General features: G+C 43.8%; 1 protein-coding gene across 1 annotated transcript; it reads right to left on the reverse strand.

Annotated features, from left to right (window-relative positions):
- Positions 1 to 626: 626 nt before the first annotated feature.
- LOC311140350 (transcriptional repressor p66-beta-like) lies at positions 627 to 21,947 on the reverse strand. Its single transcript, XM_084175373.1, has 11 exons — positions 21,825 to 21,947; positions 12,553 to 12,950; positions 12,302 to 12,431; positions 10,215 to 10,346; positions 8,032 to 8,181; positions 7,458 to 7,634; positions 6,481 to 6,856; positions 6,135 to 6,334; positions 5,915 to 6,025; positions 4,729 to 4,978; positions 627 to 4,057 (listed from the first exon to the last, which is right to left on the reverse strand). The coding sequence occupies exons 2-11, from the start codon at positions 12,942 to 12,944 to the stop codon at positions 3,921 to 3,923; spliced, it is 2,055 nt and encodes a 684-aa protein (XP_084031499.1). The 5' UTR covers positions 12,945 to 12,950; positions 21,825 to 21,947; the 3' UTR covers positions 627 to 3,920.
- Between the last annotated feature and the right edge of the window lie 696 nt (positions 21,948 to 22,643).

Raw genomic sequence — 22,643 nt, forward strand, 5'->3', positions numbered from 1 at the left:
TTAGGGTCCCCTTTAGCTCAGTTGGTAGAGCATGGCACTTGCAACGCCAGGGTTGTTGGTTCGTTTCCCACAGGGGGCCAGTATGAAAAATGTATGCACTCACTAACTGTAAGTCGCTCTGGATAAGAGCGTCTGCTAAATGACTAAAATCTAATCATTTGGGTTCTCTTTTCCATTTCTTTTTTTGGTTTATGCAATTGTATAATTCTTGTTTATAGACAAGTGATGTAGATCATGTCGATCACCATAATGACCAGTTGTGACAAGAGGGAGTACAGCTACGAACGGTAGTGACTTTTAATAGCAGGTTAGGAGAGCATTTTAGCTAGCCCTAACCCTTTTCCTAACCTTAACCTAAGTCTCAACCTGCCACATTAATTCTCCTAACCTGCTACGAAAGTCACTTCTGGTGGTAGCTGTACTCCCTTTAGTCAGAACCATAATGACCCTGACACACAGGCAAGGGGAGATGTGTCTGTCACACACGGCCACAGCACAAAAAACACTTGCATTTATCCATTTATTTATTCAAATATCTATGAGTGTATTCTTTCAGATGCTTTATGTTGCCATTACATAATAAAGGTCCACATAGATCCATATCATCATTTGACCACATCAAATACTTGAAAACATCGCTTAAACTTTATTGACAGAATATGATGCAAGCCATTCTGAGCCATTTGCGTTGTGTTGTTGAGAGTATTCCAAGCTCTGTTTGACACAACATCTAGTACTCCTTCATCTTTTAAAGGTGTATTTGAAGACTTGCTTAATGACCATGGCTAGGTTAGCACATAGCTTATCCATTATGACTGTATTTTAAACACACAGCGGGTAGTTCATCTCATGAGTCTCTTTCTTACTTATATGTGGACCATGCACTGTCTTTATCTGGAAAATATATACTAGGAGAAAAAAAAAGATAATGAAATGTCCCATCCCAGTTGTCTGATCTACGCCAAGCCTTACAATATTTTTTACGAGGATACATTTTTTAAAGTGTACAATAATGATAATAATATTAACTAATCGCTAACTGAACATCAATGCTGCTGAAAGTAAAGCATGTAATAACAGCGGAGGACTTCATACAAAGTGGTCCTGGGATAGATCAAACAACTCGCCATAAAAGATGATCCTACTGCCTCTAAGTACTAGAAAACAAGATATAGAAAGTTGAGAATGCTTTTGATAGTAAATAGAAAAACCCCACACATCTTTGCACATTTGTGGAACAGGAATACACAGTGATCATTCAACAAAATGACAAGCTTCACAATATCCATGGCTTTTTGTTAGTTTTTCTATACAATGTATACCCACCTTGAATTCAATGTGTCTTATTCCACAAAGGAGGAACGCATATGTACAATAAATAGATCATTATTATTACAGCCGTTCAAGATAATATTACCTGACATTTTCAATTTCTTTAGTTAATTATATTTCTTGATTTTTATTTTTCCCCATTTACATTTTTATTTTTTGTCAGAAATGAAATTGAATTGACAGGTCAGCAAAATGTAGTTTTTTATATGTTTGAAACCTTACAAAAATTACATTTGAAAATGATATTTTTCCTGTGTTTTTCTTTACTTTCTTCAAAACAAAAATGTTCAATGGTGCATCTGGCATAGTTCGAGAAAGAGAGAAAGATTGATGATGAAGTAAGTCTATAACGCATACATACAACAAAGAGGACAAAGATAACTATCACCCAAGCGTCACTGTCGTCCATCCCAAACAGTGATCTAGCTGTGGAGTGTTCTGTGCTATTAGACTACAGCAAACCCTGGGTCGTGTTCATTAGGCACAAACAGTAGGAAAGGTTTTCAAACAGACAACAGAAATGAATGCCCCTATAGAACAAGTGCAGGTAGTACTACCTCTGTTTAAAACATTTTCTCCAGTTTGGTGCTTACTGAACACGGCCAACACAACATCTGTTCCATCTGGGTAAAATAATAATAATGCTTATACTACTGTATATGGGAGTAATGCTACCTAACTGTAGTCGGGGATACTAAATGGATAAAATAGTAACATTCAGCACAAATAATGAACTTTATCATCTTCCCTGTGTCTCAAAATATTGCACCTGCTTTTGAAGTTTATCAAAAAGGGCGAGGAGTAAAACTGCAGGGAATAAGGGTCAATAACCCGGCAACTCCTGCTTGCAAGAAAATGAAATTGGAATTAATATTGCCTGCAGCTTTAACATGGGTGCACCAGTATTTGTTACTTCCAAATGTAATCCTGAAATAATTCAACATCTTGCATTGCTGAAATAGAGCCACAATTATCATGAGATGGAACAATAATCAATTCAATAGTAATCAATCAATTCACCCTGGATTCCTGGTGGACAGAAACAATATTCTTACTCTCTGTAGCTAAGTGCTCTGCATGTACAGTCCTGTGCATTGCCATAACACATTATGTCAATCCTGTAAATGTCTCTTTCTATATAACTGTTTGATTTATGTAAATATTCAAGTTGTATTTGTCATACTGTATTTATTTATTGTCTCCTGTGTAAAGTACCTTTCAGATACGCAAACACTTCAGAAGACACCAAACATCTAAATAGCTTAAAGCAGGCTTAAAGCTAATAGCCAGCTAGCCACTCTCAGTTTTCAAATGCCTCACAGACATCATGAGGAATAATGTAGACATTAGAAAGTTGAAATAGTCTGAACATTTTATCTAAACGGAATCCATAACTTTGTATGTCAGGGTAGAGTGAATAACAGCAAATCCTATTAGCTAAGAAATGAAAAGAGGGGAGAGAGGGATCAACCCGTGCCTCTTCCCCCCCATTCCCACTCCTAAATAAGTACAAAGCTATGGGAAACCCCTTCAATATTGAGTCTAGTGATGATCCCCAATCCAATACCTGTATCCTCTCCAATTAAGTACAAACTTTATTCACCTGATCTCTCAGCCAATTAAGTATGTTCACATTATCTCTCGTCCAATCAAATCCCTCTAAATGATCTCTCCAATCAATACCCCATCAATTATATATACTTTAGGATACTAACTCCTCAGCTGCCGCAAATGAAAAGGTGAAAGGATACAGGGCAACTCTGCTATAGGTTCAGTTTCTATGCCTTCATGTCCAATGGGAGTAGTCGTTTTTCAGCGGTGCATCCAATCCAAGTCCAGATGGTGCGTTGGGCTGTCTCTCTCTGTGAGATATGTATCCACCCTTGTTTCAACAGACAGTTAGAGAAGCATTGCTTCAGACAACTCCAGGGTCTCAAACATCCTCTTTTATCCCCACAAATCTTTGAAGAAAGCTCAAGCTCAAAGGCTTTAGAAATTCAGGTCAAAGTTAAACCATCACAATCACCTTTTTAAAACAAAGGTTTGGCCGGTCTGGCATCATTTCTCTTCCAACATTTCACAACCAAATGTGGAAAAACAGGGTGATGGTTGAAATCAGAAATCAGGGAAAGAGCAGGGATTGGAGAGTGGTGTAGTTCTCAAAAAGATAGCTTGGTAATTCCAGACATAACAAAGACTTGAGTCTGGTAAGGAAAGCTCAAGCTAGACAAAATATTGCTTCAAAAACAAGCGCAAAATTCCAAACCAAAAGGCACCCCACAGTCGGGACACTGCCACAAGCATATAAAGACAGGGGTTCTCCACAAAGATGGGCACGCTCATAGCTGGTAGCGGCAATGTAGTAACAACATCCATAGCACTAATGACGATAGTAATAACAAGGAATTAAAAAGGGTTTGCATCACGTTCAAATGAAAAGTCATTTCAGAGTTTGGTGGCCTCTTTTGACTTGTTGATTGTGTTCTTCATACAGGTTAGTTTGGTAGGCACACTAACAGGCACTGCATGCGATGTGGGTTGGAGTGTGGTGTGGGGTAGGGTTGTGGTATTGCGTCGAGGTGGGGGGTTCATTTCTGTCCGCTGATGGACTGGGATATGGAGCGAGGCGGGATCATGTCCAGCAGGTACTCCCTTTGGCGGTCAGCCATGCTGGACCCCTTGTGGCCGCCCACGTTGCTTGGGTTCAGGTAGGCGATGTTCACCCCTGGAGAGGGAGGGAGGCAGTGAGAGACTGTTACAAAGGCCTTCTGTCTATACAGTTGTATGGCTGATCTCAGCCCCATCCCCAGCCAAATCCCTGGTCTATACAGTTGTATGGCTGATCTCAGCCCCATCCCCAGCCCAACCCCTGGTCTATACAGTTGTATGGCTTATCTCAGCCCCATCCCCAGCCCATCCCCTGGTCTATACAGTTGTATGGCTGATCTCAGTCCCATCCCCAGCTCAACCCCTGGTCTATACAGTTGTATGGCTGATCTCAGCCCCATCCCCAGCCAAATCCCTGGTCTATACAGTTGTATGGCTGATCTCAGCCCCATCCCCAGCCCAACCCCTGGTCTATACAGTTGTATGGCTGATCTCAGCCCCATCCCCAGCCCATCCCCTGGTCTATACAGTTGTATGGCTGATCTCAGTCCTATCCCCAGCTCAACCCCTGGTCTATACAGTTGTATGGCTGATCTCAGCCCCATCCCCAGCCAAATCCCTGGTCTATACAGTTGTATGGCTGATCTCAGCCCCATCCCCAGCCAAATCCCTGGTCTATACAGTTGTATGGCTGATCTCAGCCCCATCCCCAGCCCAACCCCTGGTCTATACAGTTGTATGGCTTATCTCAGCCCCATCCCCAGCCCAACCACTGGTCTGTCTACTCACCAGGAATGCTGTAGAGCTGGCGGCGGTTGTCGTGATGCTGTTGCTGCTGTTGCTGCTGCTGCTGCTGTTGCTGTGCCCGGCTGTGCCCACTAGTGCCCTGCTGTCCACTGCGCTTTCCAGTCATGCCCAGCAGGCTGCTGGCCACCGAGAGCTGGGAGGCCTGGGCAAAGTTGGACAGGACGCCTCGGGCCGAGCCGGACAGACCCCGTTGGAGGGAGGCCTGGGACTGGGTCACCTGGGGCTGAGGCGCCTGGAGGACACACACACACACACACACACACACACACACACAAACACACATCAGATGGAGAGTCCATCTGTCCGCACGGGACATCCTCAACAACTAAAGGGGGTGTGATGACGGTTGGGGAAATGTGAAAGTAGTAACGTGCATTCCCCACCCATCTCAGGATTCCCCTTTTTGCAGCCATTTTACGCCTGTTTTTGTGGGGTGTAAATTCTCTTGTCACACATTTGTCGCTGGATGGATTTATTTCAAAATAATATATGCCAATTAGGAGATACTTTTATCCAAAGCGACTTACAATCATGCATGCATACATTTTAAGTATGGGTGGTGCCAGGAATCGAACCCACTATCCTGGCATAGCAAGCACCATGCTCTACCAACTGAGCTACAGAGAACCACATAAAAGCAATGCACATTCCAACCCTTGCTTGTAAATACACTTTCCAATTGATTTTGCGATCGCGTTTTAATGACCGCTCAAACACATGCCAGTCCAGATCAAAATGTCAACAATGGCACATGTGATTTTTGATACGCATCTATTTCAACCCCCACCCTTAGACAGGGATTAAAGACAGAAGAGAAAGCGATCATTGCACAAGTGGGTGGTCAATTTTTGTAAAGTTTTTAAAAGTTCAGATTTAATTAATTTGAAGTGTTTACACAGTAACTCAGCCGCAATGGAAGTCACTCCCGAAAATGTACAACCAAATCTCATAAATAGGGGGTTTAATATTGCACAAGAGAGAGGTTTATGTGGTTTATGAGCTATAATTCAGTCAATATTTGATCGATTAAAAAAATTACAAGTATCCATTATGCAGCTGTTACAATTGGACCTTTTATCAATTTTGCTGAACAATGCTAGTGAAAGTGGTGGTGACAGATTGTCTATTGCAGTAGGTAACACTTATTACAGTGGTGACAGTGACATACCTGTCTGTGTGTGTGATGTCTGCTCATAGACTCAGCCTTACTGACGCTTGGAACAGTTTGAGCTGAACTGGTGGCAAGAGCGGCTTGCAACTGGATTCTCTGCTCAATCTCCTGTGACAAATTTAGTAAAAGATGGTTATTCACACGCACACGCACACACACTTTCCCTATAAACAATGGTTGCCTGAACAGAGCAACGGGGAGCCAATGGAATGCTGACCTGCTCCTGCTGTAGAGCCTTGACGAAGGCGTTCTTCAGCCTATTGGTGTGCTCGGCCTTCAGTGCCTTCTTCTGATTGGACGACATACAGGTCTCGCAGAGTATGCGCCCACCCTTCTCCTGCTTCCAGTGAGGGGTGAAGTCCGTCTTGCACTGGGCACACGAGAAGGGCTCCATGGAGGAGGGCAAACGCAGTTTACCTAAAGAGAGAGCCACAAGAGTTCAGTGAGGGGAGAGGGGCCCAATTCCAAACCGACTCATCTGAAAACATTGTTGGTTTGATGGTTGTGTGCAGGACTAATGGCTAGCTAGGCATCAGCAAAAGGGTTCCAGTTCCGTCCCTCACCCTGACTGTCAATGACACTCTGCACAACCTCCTCCAGGCCCACCATGTAGATAAACTCGCTGTTGGCCGCTGACGGCAGGAAGTGGAGGAGTGGCGCCGGCGGCTTGGGAGGCGGGATCTCCAGCAGGGTTTTCTCCAGCTGCTTCCTCAGGGCCAGCTTGGCGGCCGCCTGGCTGCTGGCTGTGTCTGCCATGGAGGAGCCCACCGATGTCCCCCCTGGGCTGTGTGTGGCTGAGGGGCTGACCGCACCCACCCCCGACACCCCACTGACCCCTCCCGCGGCTCCGGCCGCCTGCATGTGGGTCAGGTTCATGTAGATGGCCGAGGAGGAGGAGGAGCCAGAGCGCAGAGAAGCTGCCACCTGCTGGGTGGAAGACTGTAAGTACACACAGAGAACCATACCCGTCATTCAGAACAGTGTTTTTAAGTTTAAGTCTGATGGCATGACAGCTACATTTATCTGCTAAAAATGATGTAAAAACCCTCAAAACCTGGCATCTGAGTGGAAACAACTGATTTTGAACCTCTATGACAGCGGTATTCAAACTTTTTCAGCACTTTTTTTATGGACATACCCTGTCCATAGACTGCTTACAGATTAAGGAAACCAATTTGTGATTTTGTCATTTGGGTAAACTATCCCTTTAGTTTAAGAGAACCAATAAATACAATTTAATCAATAAAATAGTATTTTCTAATTATCTCTCAAAAAAGTTTGCATTATCCCATTCAATAATCTGTACTCTTATTTTATTTTTTTCACTGCTTTATTACATTTACATTTTAGTCATTTAGCAGACGCTCTTATTAGGGTTAAGTGCCTTGCTGAAGGGCACATCGACATATTTTTCACCTAGTCGGCTCGGGGATTAGAACCAGTGACCTTTCGGTTACTGGCACAACGCTCTTAACCACTAAGCTACCTGCCGCCCCTGATGATGATTATGACCAATAACAGAGATGACATTGGGGTTTACCTGCTGGTAGCTAACGGCGTTGTTAGAGCTGCCAGTTGAGGAGCGCATGCCACCCTGCTTCTGCTGTGTCAGCCTCTGGCCCTGCAGCTGGGCAGGGTTGGGCGCTATCACCCTGCTCTGTGACATCATCATCTGAGACATGGAGCTGTTGGTGGCTGACCTGATCACTGAGTGACCCTGGGGGAGGAAAGAGGAGGAGAAGAAGGAGGAAGAGGAGGAGAAGAAGATTATAAGTAAGACATGGGTGGTGGTGTTAGTCGGTTTTCAGTGTCATGTCATTTTCCTGCTCATATTCACCAGAGATTATTTAAGAGGGTAATGCCACTTCATACCACGAGATGGCGTCACTGTGCTATTATTGAAACAGGAGACCTCTGCTTTATTGTGGGATGGTTCTCATGCAAAATAAAATAATTACTGTTCAATCCCATCCCCCAACACCCCTCTTTGGCTTCCTTGTGCCTGCCCAACTTGCATTGTGACCGACTCAAGGCACAAAGGGAACCCTAAGAGAACCAGTGCTGTAGCCCACCTGTGTAGTGCTGTAGCCCACCTGTGTAGTGCTGTAGCCCACCTGTGTAGTGCTGTAGCCCACCTGTGCAGTGCGATGGTTCTGGGGCTCTGGGGTGTGGTGGCCAGGGCGGCCAGACATCTTGCTCATGCTCTGAGCACCGTGGATGGCACCACTCTGGAGGGCAGACGCTGTGTTCTGGACCACAGGGACCTGAGGAGGGCAGAGGGGTAGAGGTGATAGAGGGGTCAAACACAGAATAATACTAATATAGTAAGGTTATTTACCAGACACTTTTATCCAAAGCAACTTCTAGGTAGCCCTTCACACCCAATACTGTATACAGGGTGAAAATAGCAAATTTGGTCACTGATATGCGCATAAATTGGAAAGCAGTATAGTAACATACTATACATTCCATCAGAGCTCTGGGAATCCGTTTTACAGCAGTATATGGGAATCAACTGACAGATGTTCTAAGTGGGAGCACCACCTGCAACAAGAAGATGCCCCCATCCTTCTTTCCAATTGGGTTGCTTTGGCATTAATGATCGCTATGTTTGATGTACAGTTACGAGGATGACATGGCGTCATACCCTGGGTTGTTGTTCTGAACAGAATGAGCCTATGTTCGCCGTATTGTGAAGAAAATTAGCCGTGAATTAGCACCTGAATGCACCCATGGCTCCATTTCATGCACACCAAAATTACTATCTGTTCTTCTGAAGTGCCTTGTGAAAGCCTAACACTAAAATCATATTATTTAATTTCCCAACTCATGTTGGAAATATAATATGCTTTCAAATATGCACACCTGACCCTGATTGCAATTTGTAATGGACCGTTTTTGGATCGCATTAACAACAGTAATTGCATGATGGTGGGGATGCAGGGCTGCGTTCCAAACAAAAAAAACACAAGGGCGCTTGCTTCAGTTCCTTAACAGTACAGCTAGGAGAGCTCAAAATATAATCTAATAGCTGAAGGCTCTTTCCTTGACTCATAAAAGTGTTTTTAAATTACTTAGGAACTGTGCACACGTTGGTGAGGTGTGTAGCAATTTGGAGACACCAGTTTGACCTCTCCCTCAAACCCTTGAAATTGTTTTGTCTTATATTGCATCTACCCCAAATTTTGCATGGATATTCTTATTGTGTTACTGAATGTATCCAGAGTATTTCCAGATTTCTTTATCAACAAATGCTGCGGAAAGTACAACATATGTAAAATGCACATAAAATGAACAGTGTAATATCTGGATTCTTGTGTCAGGAGAACTGTTTGTTTCCCCATAATCTCCAAAGTGTTGCCTTTCAATTGCTACAGTGGTTATGCATGTGCTTCTCGTATTGTTTCTGTTAGAGCCCTATCCATATAGGCCAATTCCCCCAAGTGTAAAGTGCATAAGCAGTAAGTGAGTGAGAAAAGGATGAGTGCAGAGGATGAGCAAGTGAGAGACTGATGAGTGCGGTGGCTGAGAGAGTGAGAGAGGGATGAGTGCGGTGGCTGAGAGAGTGAGAGAGGGATGAGTGCGGTGGCTGAGAGAGTGAGAGGGATGAGTGCGGTGGCTGAGAGAGTGAGAGAGGGATGAGTGCGGTGGCTGAGAGAGTGAGAGGGATGAGTGTGGTGGCTGAGAGAGTGAGAGGGATGAGTGTGGTGGCTGAGAGAGTGAGAGAGGGATGAGTGCGGTGGCTGAGAGAGTGAGAGGGATGAGTGCGGTGGCTGAGAGAGTGAGAGAGGGATGAGTGCGGTGGCTGAGAGAGTGAGAGGGATGAGTGCGGTGGCTGAGAGAGTGAGAGGGATGAGTGCGGTGGCTGAGAGAGTGAGAGAGGGATGAGTGCGGTGGCTGAGAGAGTGAGAGGGATGAGTGCGGTGGCTGAGAGAGTGAGAGGGATGAGTGCGGTGGCTGAGAGAGTGAGAGGGATGAGTGTGGTGGCTGAGAGAGTGAGAGGGATGAGTGCGGTGGCTGAGAGAGTGAGAGGGATGAGTGTGGTGGCTGAGAGAGTGAGAGAGGGATGAGTGCGGTGGCTGAGAGAGTGAGAGGGATGAGTGCGGTGGCTGAGAGAGTGAGAGGGATGAGTGCGGTGGCTGAGAGAGTGTAGTGGGAACTACAGAGTGAGCAGTGGATGACAGAGGGATGACAGAGGGATGAGCGAGTGGATGACTGAATAAATGTCTAAATGACTGACTGAAGCAGATGAGTATAGAGGATGGATGGGACAGCGTTGGGTGGGTTACTGACTGACCTTCTGCACCAGGTTCTCCTTCTGCATCTGGCTCTGCCTCAGCTTCTTCAGCAGCACCAGCCTGGCCTCCTCCAGCCTCAGCTCCTCTCTCAGAGCCCTGATCATCTTCTGCCTCTCCTCCCCTGTCTTACCCTGAAGCACACACATAGAAACAAATGAGCACACATACTGTACCCACTTCTGCCTTTCCTCTCCATACACACCTATACAACTATAAAACGTGTCCTTTTATATATTGTACTTGGTTTTTGATTACATGTGTATAGATGATGTATTACAGCTGATACCAATGATGTATAGATTATATCATGTATTATAGCTGATACCAAATTAATATCTGTACTGTTTGCCTACTATGATTGCCTACAGTGTCTCAAAACTATCTAAGTGGTCCACAATGTGTGTTTTAAAATTAATTAATGTATTACTATACAACTATGCACTATTCTAACACTCATACACACAAAAAGACACAAATAGACTGCGCTTATACAGTGGGGAGAACAAGTATTTGATACACTGCCGATTTTGCAGGTTTTCCTACTTACAAAGCATGTAGAGGTCTGTAATTTTTATCATAGGTACACTTCAACTGTGAGAGACGGAATCTAAAACAAAAATCCAGAAAATCACATTGTATGATTTTTGTATGATACATCAGAAAAGCAGAACTTAATATTTGGTACAGAAACCTTTGTTTGCAATTACAGAGATCATACGTTTCCTGTAGGTCTTGACCAGGTTTGCACACACTGCAGCAGGGATTTTGGCCCACTCCTCCATACAGACCTTCTCCAGATCCTTCAGGTTTCGGGGCTGTCGCTGGGCAATACGGACATTCAGCTCCCTCCAAAGATTTTCTATTGGGTTCAGGTCTGGAGACTGGCTAGGCCACTCCAGGACCTTGAGATGCTTCTTACGGAGCCACTCCTTAGTTGCCCTGGCTGTGTGTTTCGGGTCGTTGTCATGCTGGAAGACCCAGCCACGACCCATCTTCAATGCTCTTACTGAGGGAAGGAGGTTGTTGGCCAAGATCTCACGATACATGGCCCTATCCATCCTCCCCTCAATACGGTGCAGTCGTCCTGTCCCCTTTGCAGAAAAGCATCCCCAAAGAATGATGTTTCCACCTCCATGCTTCACGGTTGGGATGGTGTTCTTGGGGTTGTACTCATCCTTCTTCTTCCTCCAAACACGGCGAGTGGAGTTTAGACCAAAAAGCTATTTTTGTCTCATCAGACCACATGACCTTCTCCCATTCCTCCTCTGGATCATCCAGATGGTCATTGGCAAACTTCAGATGGGTCTGGACATGCGCTGGCTTGAGCAGGGGGACCTTGCGTGCGCTGCAGGATTTTAATCCATGACAGCGTAGTGTGTTACTAATGGTTTTCTTTGAGACTGTGGTCCCAGCTCTCTTCAGGTCATTGACCAGGTCCTGCCGTGTAGTTCTGGGATGATCCCTCACCTTCCTCATGATCATTGATGCCCCACGAGGTGAGATCTTGCATGGAGCCCCAGACCGAGGGTGATTGACCGTCATCTTGAACTTCTTCCATTTTCTAATAATTGCGCCAACAGTTGTTGCCTTCTCACCAAGCTGCTTGCCTATTGTCCTGTAGCCCAACCCAGCCTTGTGCAGATCTACAATTTTATCCCTGATGTCTTTATACAGCTCTCTGGTCTTGGCCATTGTGGAGAGGTTGGAGTCTGTTTGATTGAGTGTGTGGACAAGTGTCTTTTATACAGGTAACGAGTTCAAACAGGTGCAGTTAATACAGGTAATGAGTGGAGAACAGGAGGGCTTCTTAAAGAAAAACTAACAGGTCTGTGAGAGCCGGAATTCTTACTGGTTGGTAGGTGATCAAATACTTATGTCATGCAATAAAATGCAAATTAATTACTTAAAAATCATACAATGTGATTTTCTGGATTTTTGTTTTAGATTCCGTCTCTCACAGTTGAAGTGTACCTATGATAAACATTACAGACCTCTACATGCTTTGTAAGTAGGAAAATCGGCAGTGTATCAAATACTTGTTCTCCCCACTGTATGTGCTGTAACACACACACACAAACACACACACCTTATACATCTCCAGGTTCGCTGCCCTCAGGCGTTCCTCCCCTTGGCTGGGCCCTCTTGGACTGGACGCCTCATTGTCTGACAGGACGATCACATCAGGGGAGGGTGTGTGTCGCTCCCTGTCCACGTCACTGTGGAGGAACACACACACTTTCAATTCTGACTGACTGATTCTTAATTGTAAGAAGGATTTCTATTTTCCCCTCCTATCCTCTTGAACTCCCCCTCTCTCCTCTCTCCTCCTCCCCTCACCCTCTCCGGGCGCTGAAATCCACCGGCTCCTCGCCCATGTTCTCCTTCCCGCTCTTTCCCACCATGCCATGGGCTCCCACAACTTGACCACGGAGGCTCCCATTGGTCTTCTCCTCATAGGCCCCTCCCCCTGAAGACCCATGACCCTTGACCTCACCACCCCCGCCTCCTGAGACCCCTCCCAACCCTCCCCCCTCCATGCCGGCGAGGTCTTTGCGTTTCAGATAGGCCAGCATCTTGAGGCGCTCCATGGCCTGGTGGCCCTCCATCTTGATGCGTTTGGAGAGCAGCTCGTCTCGCTCACTGCTAGTGGCACTGCCTGCAGGCGAGGAGGAGTCCAAGCCTCGCTTCAGCAGGCTCAGCCGCACCGCCTCCTCATTCAGTCGCTCCATACTGGACTGGATGGATGAAAAAAAGAGAGAGAGAGACAGGGATGAGGGGAGTACGTAGAAACATCTCTAAGTTAGCCGTGATTATTTTTCCTAACATAAAACAAAATAATTTCTAAAGATCAAAAGAGCAACATGATTATGACATATCTTGAAATGCGTGACTCAAGCAAAGAAAGAAAATATCTTCATTAGTACGTACATTGGCATACTTGAGCTGATGATACACTAGCAAGTTTTTGAGGCAATATTGCAGAGCAATGTTAGTGGCAATGGAGTCGGGTATGCGACACTGGAGCAATTATGAGCATTGAGCAACATGGCCATGAATAAAACCTCAATTTCCCCATTTATTTACTCATCTCCTATAGCTTTTTGTTGCCTGTTGACTGACACATCCGTACTGGAATTTGTCAGCTAACAAACAAGCAACAAAGAACTCAACCTACTGCCAGTCAAGTCAACAATGGCAATGCATACATTAGGATAACTAGATTTAGACAACGTTTTGTTTCACAATTCTAAGCTAGCAAGTGTAAATGGTATTCATCAAGCTAGCCAGCTAGTTTAACATACAAAAAAACAATCCAAAACTAAAAACTAAATGTAAAATCTACATGGCTAGCTAGCTTGCGAATTAGCCTGTTTGTCCAATTGACTTAGCATTGGTTTCGGTTAGTATGCTAATCACGATTAGCATGCACCCCAGCGTGGACGTTTTCGTCAGTTTAACATGACAAACTGAACACAGTATGTACACTGAGTGTACAAAACATTACATAGACTGACCAGGTGAATCCAGGTGAAAGCTATGATCCCTTTTTGATGTCACCTGTTACATCCACTTCAATCAGTGTAGATGAAGGGGAAAAGATAGCTTAAATAAGGATTTTTAAGCCTTGAGACAATTGAGACATGGATTGTATATGTGTGCCATTCAGAGGGTGAATGGGCAAGACAACATATTTAAGTGCCTTTGAACGGGGTAGGTGCCAGGTGCACCGGTTTGAGTGTGCCAAGAACTGCAACGCTGCTGGGTTTTTCATGCTCAACAGTTTCCCATGTGTATCAAGAATGGTCCTCCACCCAAAGGACATCCAGCCAACTTGACACAACTGTGGGTAGCATTGGAGTCAACAGGAGCCAGCATCCCTGTGGAACGCTTTCGACTGATCAAAATTCCCCAGCTTATAAAAAATTAATTTGCTCATTTTCATTGGGACATTTTTGCAGCAACCATTGCTGGCAACATTGCTCAGCAATATTGCCCCCAAAAAGTGCCTTAAGTGCCTCTACTAGTCTCCAACAGAGAAGCATAGCTGACATGTCTGCTGCTCTCCCACCATATTGTTTGTTTTGCCACCTCAGACAGCGCTAACAGTTAGCTGTCATTACCCCTGTCCCACAACCTTAGACTAGCAGCAGGCTAACACAGTACAGCACACAGCTATCCTATTGAATTAAGAGTAAAGCATGTGTAACAACTGTGTTACAACTCCAATGATCATTGTTCATACTTCCACCCTAAAAGTTCATATTTCCATCAAAGCCAACAGAAAACAATAGGAGAAATACTTGTGGTCCATTAACATGGCTGCAGGTACAGAAAGAGGCACGTGCACGCACGCACACCCACACTTTTTCCTTCCTGACCTCTCCAGTCTGAGTTGAATGAAGGGGAATGTAATGTGATATGTACCCATGACAGAACATGCTTGAGGGCTTTATGTATCTATATGGATGTGTACTGTACCCTGTGTGTGTGTGTGTGTGTGTGTGTGTTACTGTAAATCCGATTGTATTTGACACACTTGAATCATAGGAGGGTTGGTTGAGGATACACAGGCAGGCAATGTAGGTTGTGCCGCTGGGAGTTAGTTTGCCCTGCAACTTCGACCAATAATATGCTTGAAGAAGTTGGAGAGTGATGAGGATTGGCCAGGAAGAGGGGGGTAGTGGGGGGAGGGATTGTCAGGGGACTAGGATGGTGGACTGGTTATAATTAGAGCATAATGCCTTGCTAGGTAGAAATGGTAGCACTCTTGTGTACACACACACACACACACACACACACACACACACACACACACACACACACACAAACAAACTCAAATACAAGGAAACAGTATGGTTTCATAATGCAGCATTTTCTTCATTTTTTTAAATATATGTTTACTACTCTCACTCTCCAGGTCCAGACAGTCATCATGAGACATGGAAGTTACCACTTCCTTTACAAAAGGAAAAAGGAAGTGGTAACCCACATAGAAAACTGTGGAGAGACAGAGAGAGAGAGAGAGCAAGAGCGAGAGAGATGGGGAGCAGGCAGAAAAGTGAGAAAGGGCAAGTAAAACCAAACCTGGCTAACAAGCCAATCAGAATTGTCTTGTGGTGTGTGTGTTTTTGTGTCTGTGTGTGTACATGTGACCATCCTTACCCAGCACCTCTTGTCCCCCATTTCTCTGTCCCTATTGCTCCTTATATAATGTGATGACTGTTTCCCTCAGCTGCAACAAACCACCGTCTCTCTCTCCCTCTCTCACCAGTCTCCTCCCACAGCGCCCAACCCCAACACGCATCGACACACATGCGCGCACACATGCACACACACGACACTCTGGGCCCGCTGCCAAACAACACAAGTCAGACGCCTCCATACCGCGAGAGGAAGAGAGGAGGAAGAAAAAGGGGGTGCTAAGATGGAAGGATGGTAAACGAGAGGGGGTGATCAGCATACGCACACACACACACTTAAACAGCACACATACAGACAGACAGAGAGACAGACAGTCAGACATACACACTAACATTCCCCGAAGGTACATAATCATTATCCTGCAAAGGTAAGCTACTGTTGATGTGACCTAGAGGTTGGACAAAAAAAAATTATACTGGGACCAGCACCCTCGGTTAAAAGATGCAGTGATATACACAATGCTGTCTTACTGTCCTTTTTTACAATGATCATATTGGCATTAAAATAAAACAATCCTACAGGGACAATGGACAAAGACTGCTACGATACAGTATATATCATAGTCACTGTAGCCTATATCCTGTAGAAGAGAGCTATACGATAGAAGACTTCAACACAGTAACAGATAAAGATATGTACAGCATTCTTCAGCCATACCCAGCCCCGCGAGAAGACGCACACACAGGCGCACCCACACACAAACACACACACACACACACACACACACTGGGATTTCAGAGACCATGCCAACATAAGGCTCCTTTGTTCCCGTTCCTCAACCCCCACCCCTCCTCCATTTTCCTACAGTTGTGCGATGCCAACAAAGCACCCGTATAAACACTTTCTTCCCTGTCCTGACTCCACTTCCCTCCATCCATCCCTCAAAAAACACTGGGGAGAAAATAAAACTTTTTTATCGTAAAAATATGCTGCATAGTTGTGTTTGCAAGACCCCGAGGGGGGAAGTGACGAATAAGGGCTTATGTCGTACAGTCAGAAAAATTGTCCCAAGGGCTTTGGTTTACGTAGGGACCAAGTATGTGCATGTATGTGGTAGGGAGTAGATTACAAACAGAGATGTGATTTACTTCTTTAACCTTATTGTTGCTTGGTACTAGCAGAAGTCAGTGCAGAAGCAGCTTTAGAAACCCACCAATCTCAGCCTAACCTGTCAATGAGAGAGCATGGGTTGTATGCAAATAATGAAGTACTGATGATCACCCCACATTTGACAACACATTGGTAACAAGGTGCAACCAAATGGAAGAAAGGAATCAGCCATGAACCCACCCATGAGTCCTGACCCAACGTGGGAAAACCCTGAGCTAAGGGTTTTACCGTTTGTTCCAACATAATACCCAAGCAGTGGTTCCCAAACTGTGGGCCGGGACCCACTTGTGGGTAGCGGCAGGGGTCCAGGTGGGTCGCGGGATTACATTTTTTGTGCATTGCAAATACATTTTCGGGATGGAAAAAAACTTTCAGGGTCAATTTAAATGACTAAAACCAAATAGAATGTATGTAGAAAAGATAATGGGCCTATATATATTTTTTTTAGAATAGCCTATAATGAGAACATACAACAAAATAAATGCTAGGTAATCAGGCCCCCATTGATTTAGTTATGTTTGAGCATAAGAACACAGCATTAGCCATGCAAAAATGCATAGAATTGCAAGAGATTAGCGTAAAACTGCAAAAAAATGACCTCTGGCTTTAAACTGCAACATTTTATTTCAGCTCCATGGCAAAATGTGTAGAATTGCTGGAAATTAGCTTTAAAAATGCAAATGTTTCTGTCCTCTGCTAAGGTGATATTTTTTACTTATTATTTGGTCTGTGTACTATTAATACTAGCTACCTTTATATGTGTTGTGTTATGATACTTGTGACTAACTTGCCTTTCATAATTGCCCCTGAGGGGATAAATAAAGTTGTAATTAATTGAATTGAATATGCATTGTCAGACTGAATCCCTAGAAATGACTATAAGGCTAATCTAAAAATCCTATCATTATTATAGATCACCATTATTACTATAAAAACATGTAATGATCCGTTCATAAAGAACACAGGCGGTTCATGCTGGGTCACTGTGGTTATTAGGAGGGAATCAAACACAATCATATCTAATGAAGGATCATCATCTTCCTATTTCCAGTGTGTTTATGGGGGGAGGAGAGAAATTAGGACAGGACACAAATAATTAACAGGGCCTTAAGTTTATCTATCTCATAACTGTAGCCTCATTAAAACTGTATTGACTGAAAAGAAAGGGAAAAATATAAGAGGACATGGCGGTGATGGCATCAGGGGTTGTGGTCTACAACCAATAGGGTTTATCACATGATCAATCCCAGGGTACAGAGGGTTCCTGACATGAGACTGATTAGGAAACAGTGTCCATGGAAACCAAGGCGTAGCTGGACACCTAGACAAAAAAGTCTGAAACATTACATTTAAAAAATCTGAATATATTCATTTGGATGAATCCATTTACTCACGAAATGAATCTAGCACAAAGCAAATGTAAAACACACACACTTCAACATTAGACTGATATCATACACACACCTGTAGTGTCAGATCATATAATCCAGACAAACGAACCTACACACCGACACCCACACCCATCCTCCTGCTCCCACTACACTACAACAACACTTAGGATGCCCAGTTCTTCATCACACAACACATCACATGGTTGCCATGGCAACTCTGGCCTATCTATTTATAGACCGCACCACTAATCAATTTAATTTCTGCGGTTGCCTAAGCAAAGGAGGGAGCAAGGGACAAAGGGAGCAAGAAGAAGAGGAGGATAGAGCAGAGATGTCAGAGTTCTGTGTTCTGTGTACAGTGGAGATGCTGAATTTCCCAGAAAGACATCCATATCTTTGTCCTAATGATACATGAAGCATGATTGATCCAGACAGAAGATTTGTTAAGAGGATTTTGAAAAGGACAAAGATAGACAGACATGTACATGCATATTATGAATACGTGCAATTCCACAGTAACAGAATGATGCTGAGACTCAGAATTTTCCCTTAAACCCTATCAGTCCCAAGACCCCAGTAAAAATCAGCTTTTCATTTATCTGACTTTCATTTATCTGCATGTCCAGCCCTTATATTAAGCCAATTAAGTGTTTTAGGCCTACCGTTTTCTTTTCAGGTACAACACAAAACAATTCCACAAACAGTTGCATTCGTGAGTTTTATTGACAAATGTCAACAACAACAAAAATAGGTCAGCCAAAGCAAAAACCTGATTAAAATAAATGTATATGAATGCTGTAAGTACAGAAATTGTTTGCTCACTGGGAAATGAATATTCAGCTACTCAGTGACAACTGTGTGGAGTTGGGAGTTTGTGACAGCAACTATGTGAGCTTATTACAGTATTATAGACACTACTGTATGTCCTGGGATTTCCTATGATCTTATATCTAGAAGAACCCCTTATCTTGTAATGATTATTGTCAGGATGCTCTCGATGGTGCAGCTGTATAATTTTTTGGGGGTCCTCAGATCCTCAAAAAAATTCTACAGCTGCACCATCGAGAGCATCCTGACTGGTTGCATCACCGCCTGGTATGGCAACTGCTTGGCCTCCGACCACAAGGCACTACAGAGGGTAGTACGGCCCAGTACATCACTGGGGCCAAGCTTCCTGCCATCCAGGACCTCTATACCAGGCGGTGTCAGAGGAAGGCCCTCAAAATTGTCAAAGACTCCAGCCACCCTAGTCATAGACTGTTCTCTCTGCTACCGCACGGCAAGCGGTACCGGAGTGCCAAGTCTAGGTCCAAAAGACTTCTCAACAGCTTCTACCCCCAAGCCATAAGACTCCTGAACAGCTAATCATGGCTACCCGGACTATTTGCACTGCCCCCCCACCCCATCTTTTTACGCTGCTGCTACTCTGTTAATTATTTATGCATAGCCACTTTAACTCTACACACATGTACATATTACTTCAACTACCTCAACTAGCCGGTGGCCCCGCACATTGACTCTGCACCGGTACCCCCCTGTATATATAGCCTCCCTACTGTTATTTTATTTTACTTCTGCTCTTTTTTTCTCAACACTTTTTTTGTTATTGTTTTATTTTACTTTTTTATTAAAAATAAATGCACTGTTGGTTAAGGGCTGTAAGTAAGCATTTCACTATAATGTCTGCACCTGTTGTATTCGGCGCATGTGGCCAATACAATTTGATTTGATTTGATTTGATTATTGTGTAGCTTGTGAGCGTCATTGAGCAAAACGTGTTACATGTAAGTGTTCGTGAGGCACTCACCTTTTCATAGATAGCTTTTAGTAGTTTGTAGTACAAAACATTCAGACATTTTTGTAAAAATATCTGTTCCCTGGCACCTTCGAGATCCACCCTTGTCTTACAAACACCGCTCTAGCTCAGCCCCCGTTAATCACACATACTAATGGTCTGTAGCTCAAACAAATTAGGTTTAAGGGGGTTAGAAGTCCAAAACGCGCCGGCATTACGGTGGGACTCAATGGGTTCAAATGTATGCCAAACAAAACAACCTGGTACCTTTACATAGCAGTCTCACAGCAGACCATGGGGTCCTCTGAGGAGTAGGTGAGTTTTTCTGTCATGGAGTCTACAATCTACCATCTGATGTACTATGTAGTGAATAAAAAGTATAACTGCATATCTACATCCGTGTACACACACACATGCGTGTGCAAAATTCAGATTAGTTCTATGGAGTTTGTATTGTGGAAGCTTTTCAAACCATCCACACTGCTTCTAACCTACATTCACCCACACATCGTCTGCCAACCACTCATGTCAGGGTTTGTGTTGTGATGACGATGTGAGGTATATGAACCCTAAAGAGTTCCCAGTTTGGGTCCCACTTCAGTTCAACCCAGACTGTGGTCCTTTAATGGCACACTTCAGTCCAATTTGCTTCTGGAGATAAACAGCCCAACAGATTTTTTATTTGCAGCCAGGAGATATACAAATGGAGACTAGAATGACAGAAGAGCAACCAGCTGTCCATCCCTTTACTGCATTTCTATTCCGAAAATAAAATGTATGGCAGAGGACTCTCCAAACTTTCATCTCACCTGCAAAGGTCAACTAGACAAGTTCTTATAGGAATAAATCATCAGGAAAATGACTGTCATAATTTGGCATAAATCAATGATTTTGGCTTTTTATCTGTTTGTTACAGTTCGTTATATCTTAGTATAATTCAGTGCAACTGAATAGGAGTGGTAAGGTCTCTGTTTGGCCTCCATTAGTAAATGCCATGATAGTTTGAACAAGTGGTTCTCAAGGATGGAAAATATTTACTATTGGATTCCTGGAAAAAGTGGCACTGACTGTGAACCATTGTCTGTCTGTGTTGGTCACAAAAACCAAAGAGGTGAAGTCAAAGTCTAACCCTAGTTGGAATAACTTAAAACAATTACAAAATGATAATAAATTAACACTTACATACACAAAATAGATTATCTGCCTATCTATTGGTTTTCACAAGTGACATTTCTGATGCAAAAATACATCAATTGACTTGTCACTGAAACATACATTGACCTGCCACTGAAATGTTCATAAAACTCAAAGAAAAAAACGAAGTTGACACCAGCTAGACAAAATTTCATTAAAGTCAATTGATAAGAACTCTGATCATCTGGTTGCCCCTCGTATCACTACAGGCATTCACTGATTCCTTCAACAGCACTTGTCATCGCCAACCATGGTGGCCATTTGCATAGGGCTAGGAAACAAGTTGAGAGGGTGAACACGTCTTCACTTACGTAAATGGCTGATGCATTTTGAATTCATTTTATTGTATGACATATGTACAACACTTCATGCCATTTGTCTCCAGTTCGATCAACAAATATCCTTCATATTCAGAAACTCGATCGTAGCAACGTTGATAAATATATTTCAACAATCAAATTACAACCATCGGTTTCAGATTAACATTTTGTTCATAACCACACCACGAAGACGCATTTTTTCCACCAACCAATCTAGGTTAACCTCAAGGGACTCGAGATTAAACAATAAACATATTTCTGCTCTATATGTATCAATATGATCCACGCGCGCTGTATTGCTACAATGTAAACAAATGTGGAACCTTGAAACATTATCAACGTTTGTATCTGCTGTTTTAGGTAGACCTCTTTTATTACCTACATTTTGGAACTAAAAATAACGGCAAAACGAATCACTATTAACCCAATAGAACTACTATGTATGTCACCGTTATTTCGCTACTCATCTCACATTGTCCCAGTACTTCAGTTGGACTGAAGTCTGGAACCTTATCACATCTAAAACCATGATCCGGGCATTGAGGTTTTTAGTTAAACTTCAGTTTAGATAGGCCGCGGCTAAATCCTCGGTCTCACCTGACTCGCCTTCACCCAGCAGGTTCCACTCGCTTCGGATTTGGTTTTGGGATCCTGGGGCGCTGCAGTAAATCCTCACAACCAGTCAGTCCCCGGCACTGGCAGGCAATACAAAAGCGCTGATTGGGCCCCGTCAAGCTCTCACGCTCTCTGTCCGTATCCAGACAGACAAATTATTGGACTGTGCTTGTGTCACTGACGCGCCTCTACTCAAAGGTGTATGTTGTTGTCTGGAGGGGAGAAACTAGGAGAAATTGACCGAGATGCCCATCCTGTCAACAACACAATATTTAGGCTATATGCCATCGTAAATGTGACATATTGTCATGTTGTCAGTTGCTCTAGTGTAGACATCACGTTGAATTGATTGATTGTAGCCTACTTTGATGCAAGTTTTTGTAGGATATTTCTTATGCAATCACTTGGACCTTATGTCTTTTAAACATCATATTTCACAGCTGTGGTAGGCTACCAGTATGGGACCAGCATTCAGCATGCATTATGCACGGTCTAACAATAAGCAAAGGTCATTTAATTGCCATGAGTAATCAACACTTAACACAGCCATGCAATCTCCATAGACAAACATTGACAGTAGAATGGCCTTACTGAAGAGCTCAGTAACTTTCAACCTGGCACCATCAATGGATCCCACCTTTCCAACAAGTCAGTTCATTAAATTTCTGCCCTGCTAGAGCTGCCCCGGTCAACTGTAAGTGCTGTTATTGTGAAGTGGAAATGTCTAGGAGCAACAACTGTGACGTGGTAGGCCTCACAAGCTCAAAGAACGGGACTGCAGAGTGCTGATGCACGTAAAAA

This window comes from Coregonus lavaretus, assembly GCF_964263955.1.
Source record: "Coregonus lavaretus genome assembly, chromosome: 13".
Lineage (NCBI taxonomy): Eukaryota > Metazoa > Chordata > Actinopteri > Salmoniformes > Salmonidae > Coregonus > Coregonus lavaretus.

Bases quoted from the DNA above. Each gene is read 5' to 3' on its own strand.
- LOC311140350 (XM_084175373.1), bottom strand. From the start codon at position 12,944: ATGGAGCGACTGAATGAGGAGGCGGTGCGGCTGAGCCTGCTGAAGCGA. The intron at 6,857-7,457 runs GTAAACCCCAAT...GTGTACTTACAG, and splicing joins ACGCCGTTAGCTACCAGCAG to TCTTCCACCCAGCAGGTGGC. The intron at 6,335-6,480 runs GTGAGGGACGGA...CTCTCTCTTTAG, and splicing joins GAGTGTCATTGACAGTCAGG to GTAAACTGCGTTTGCCCTCC.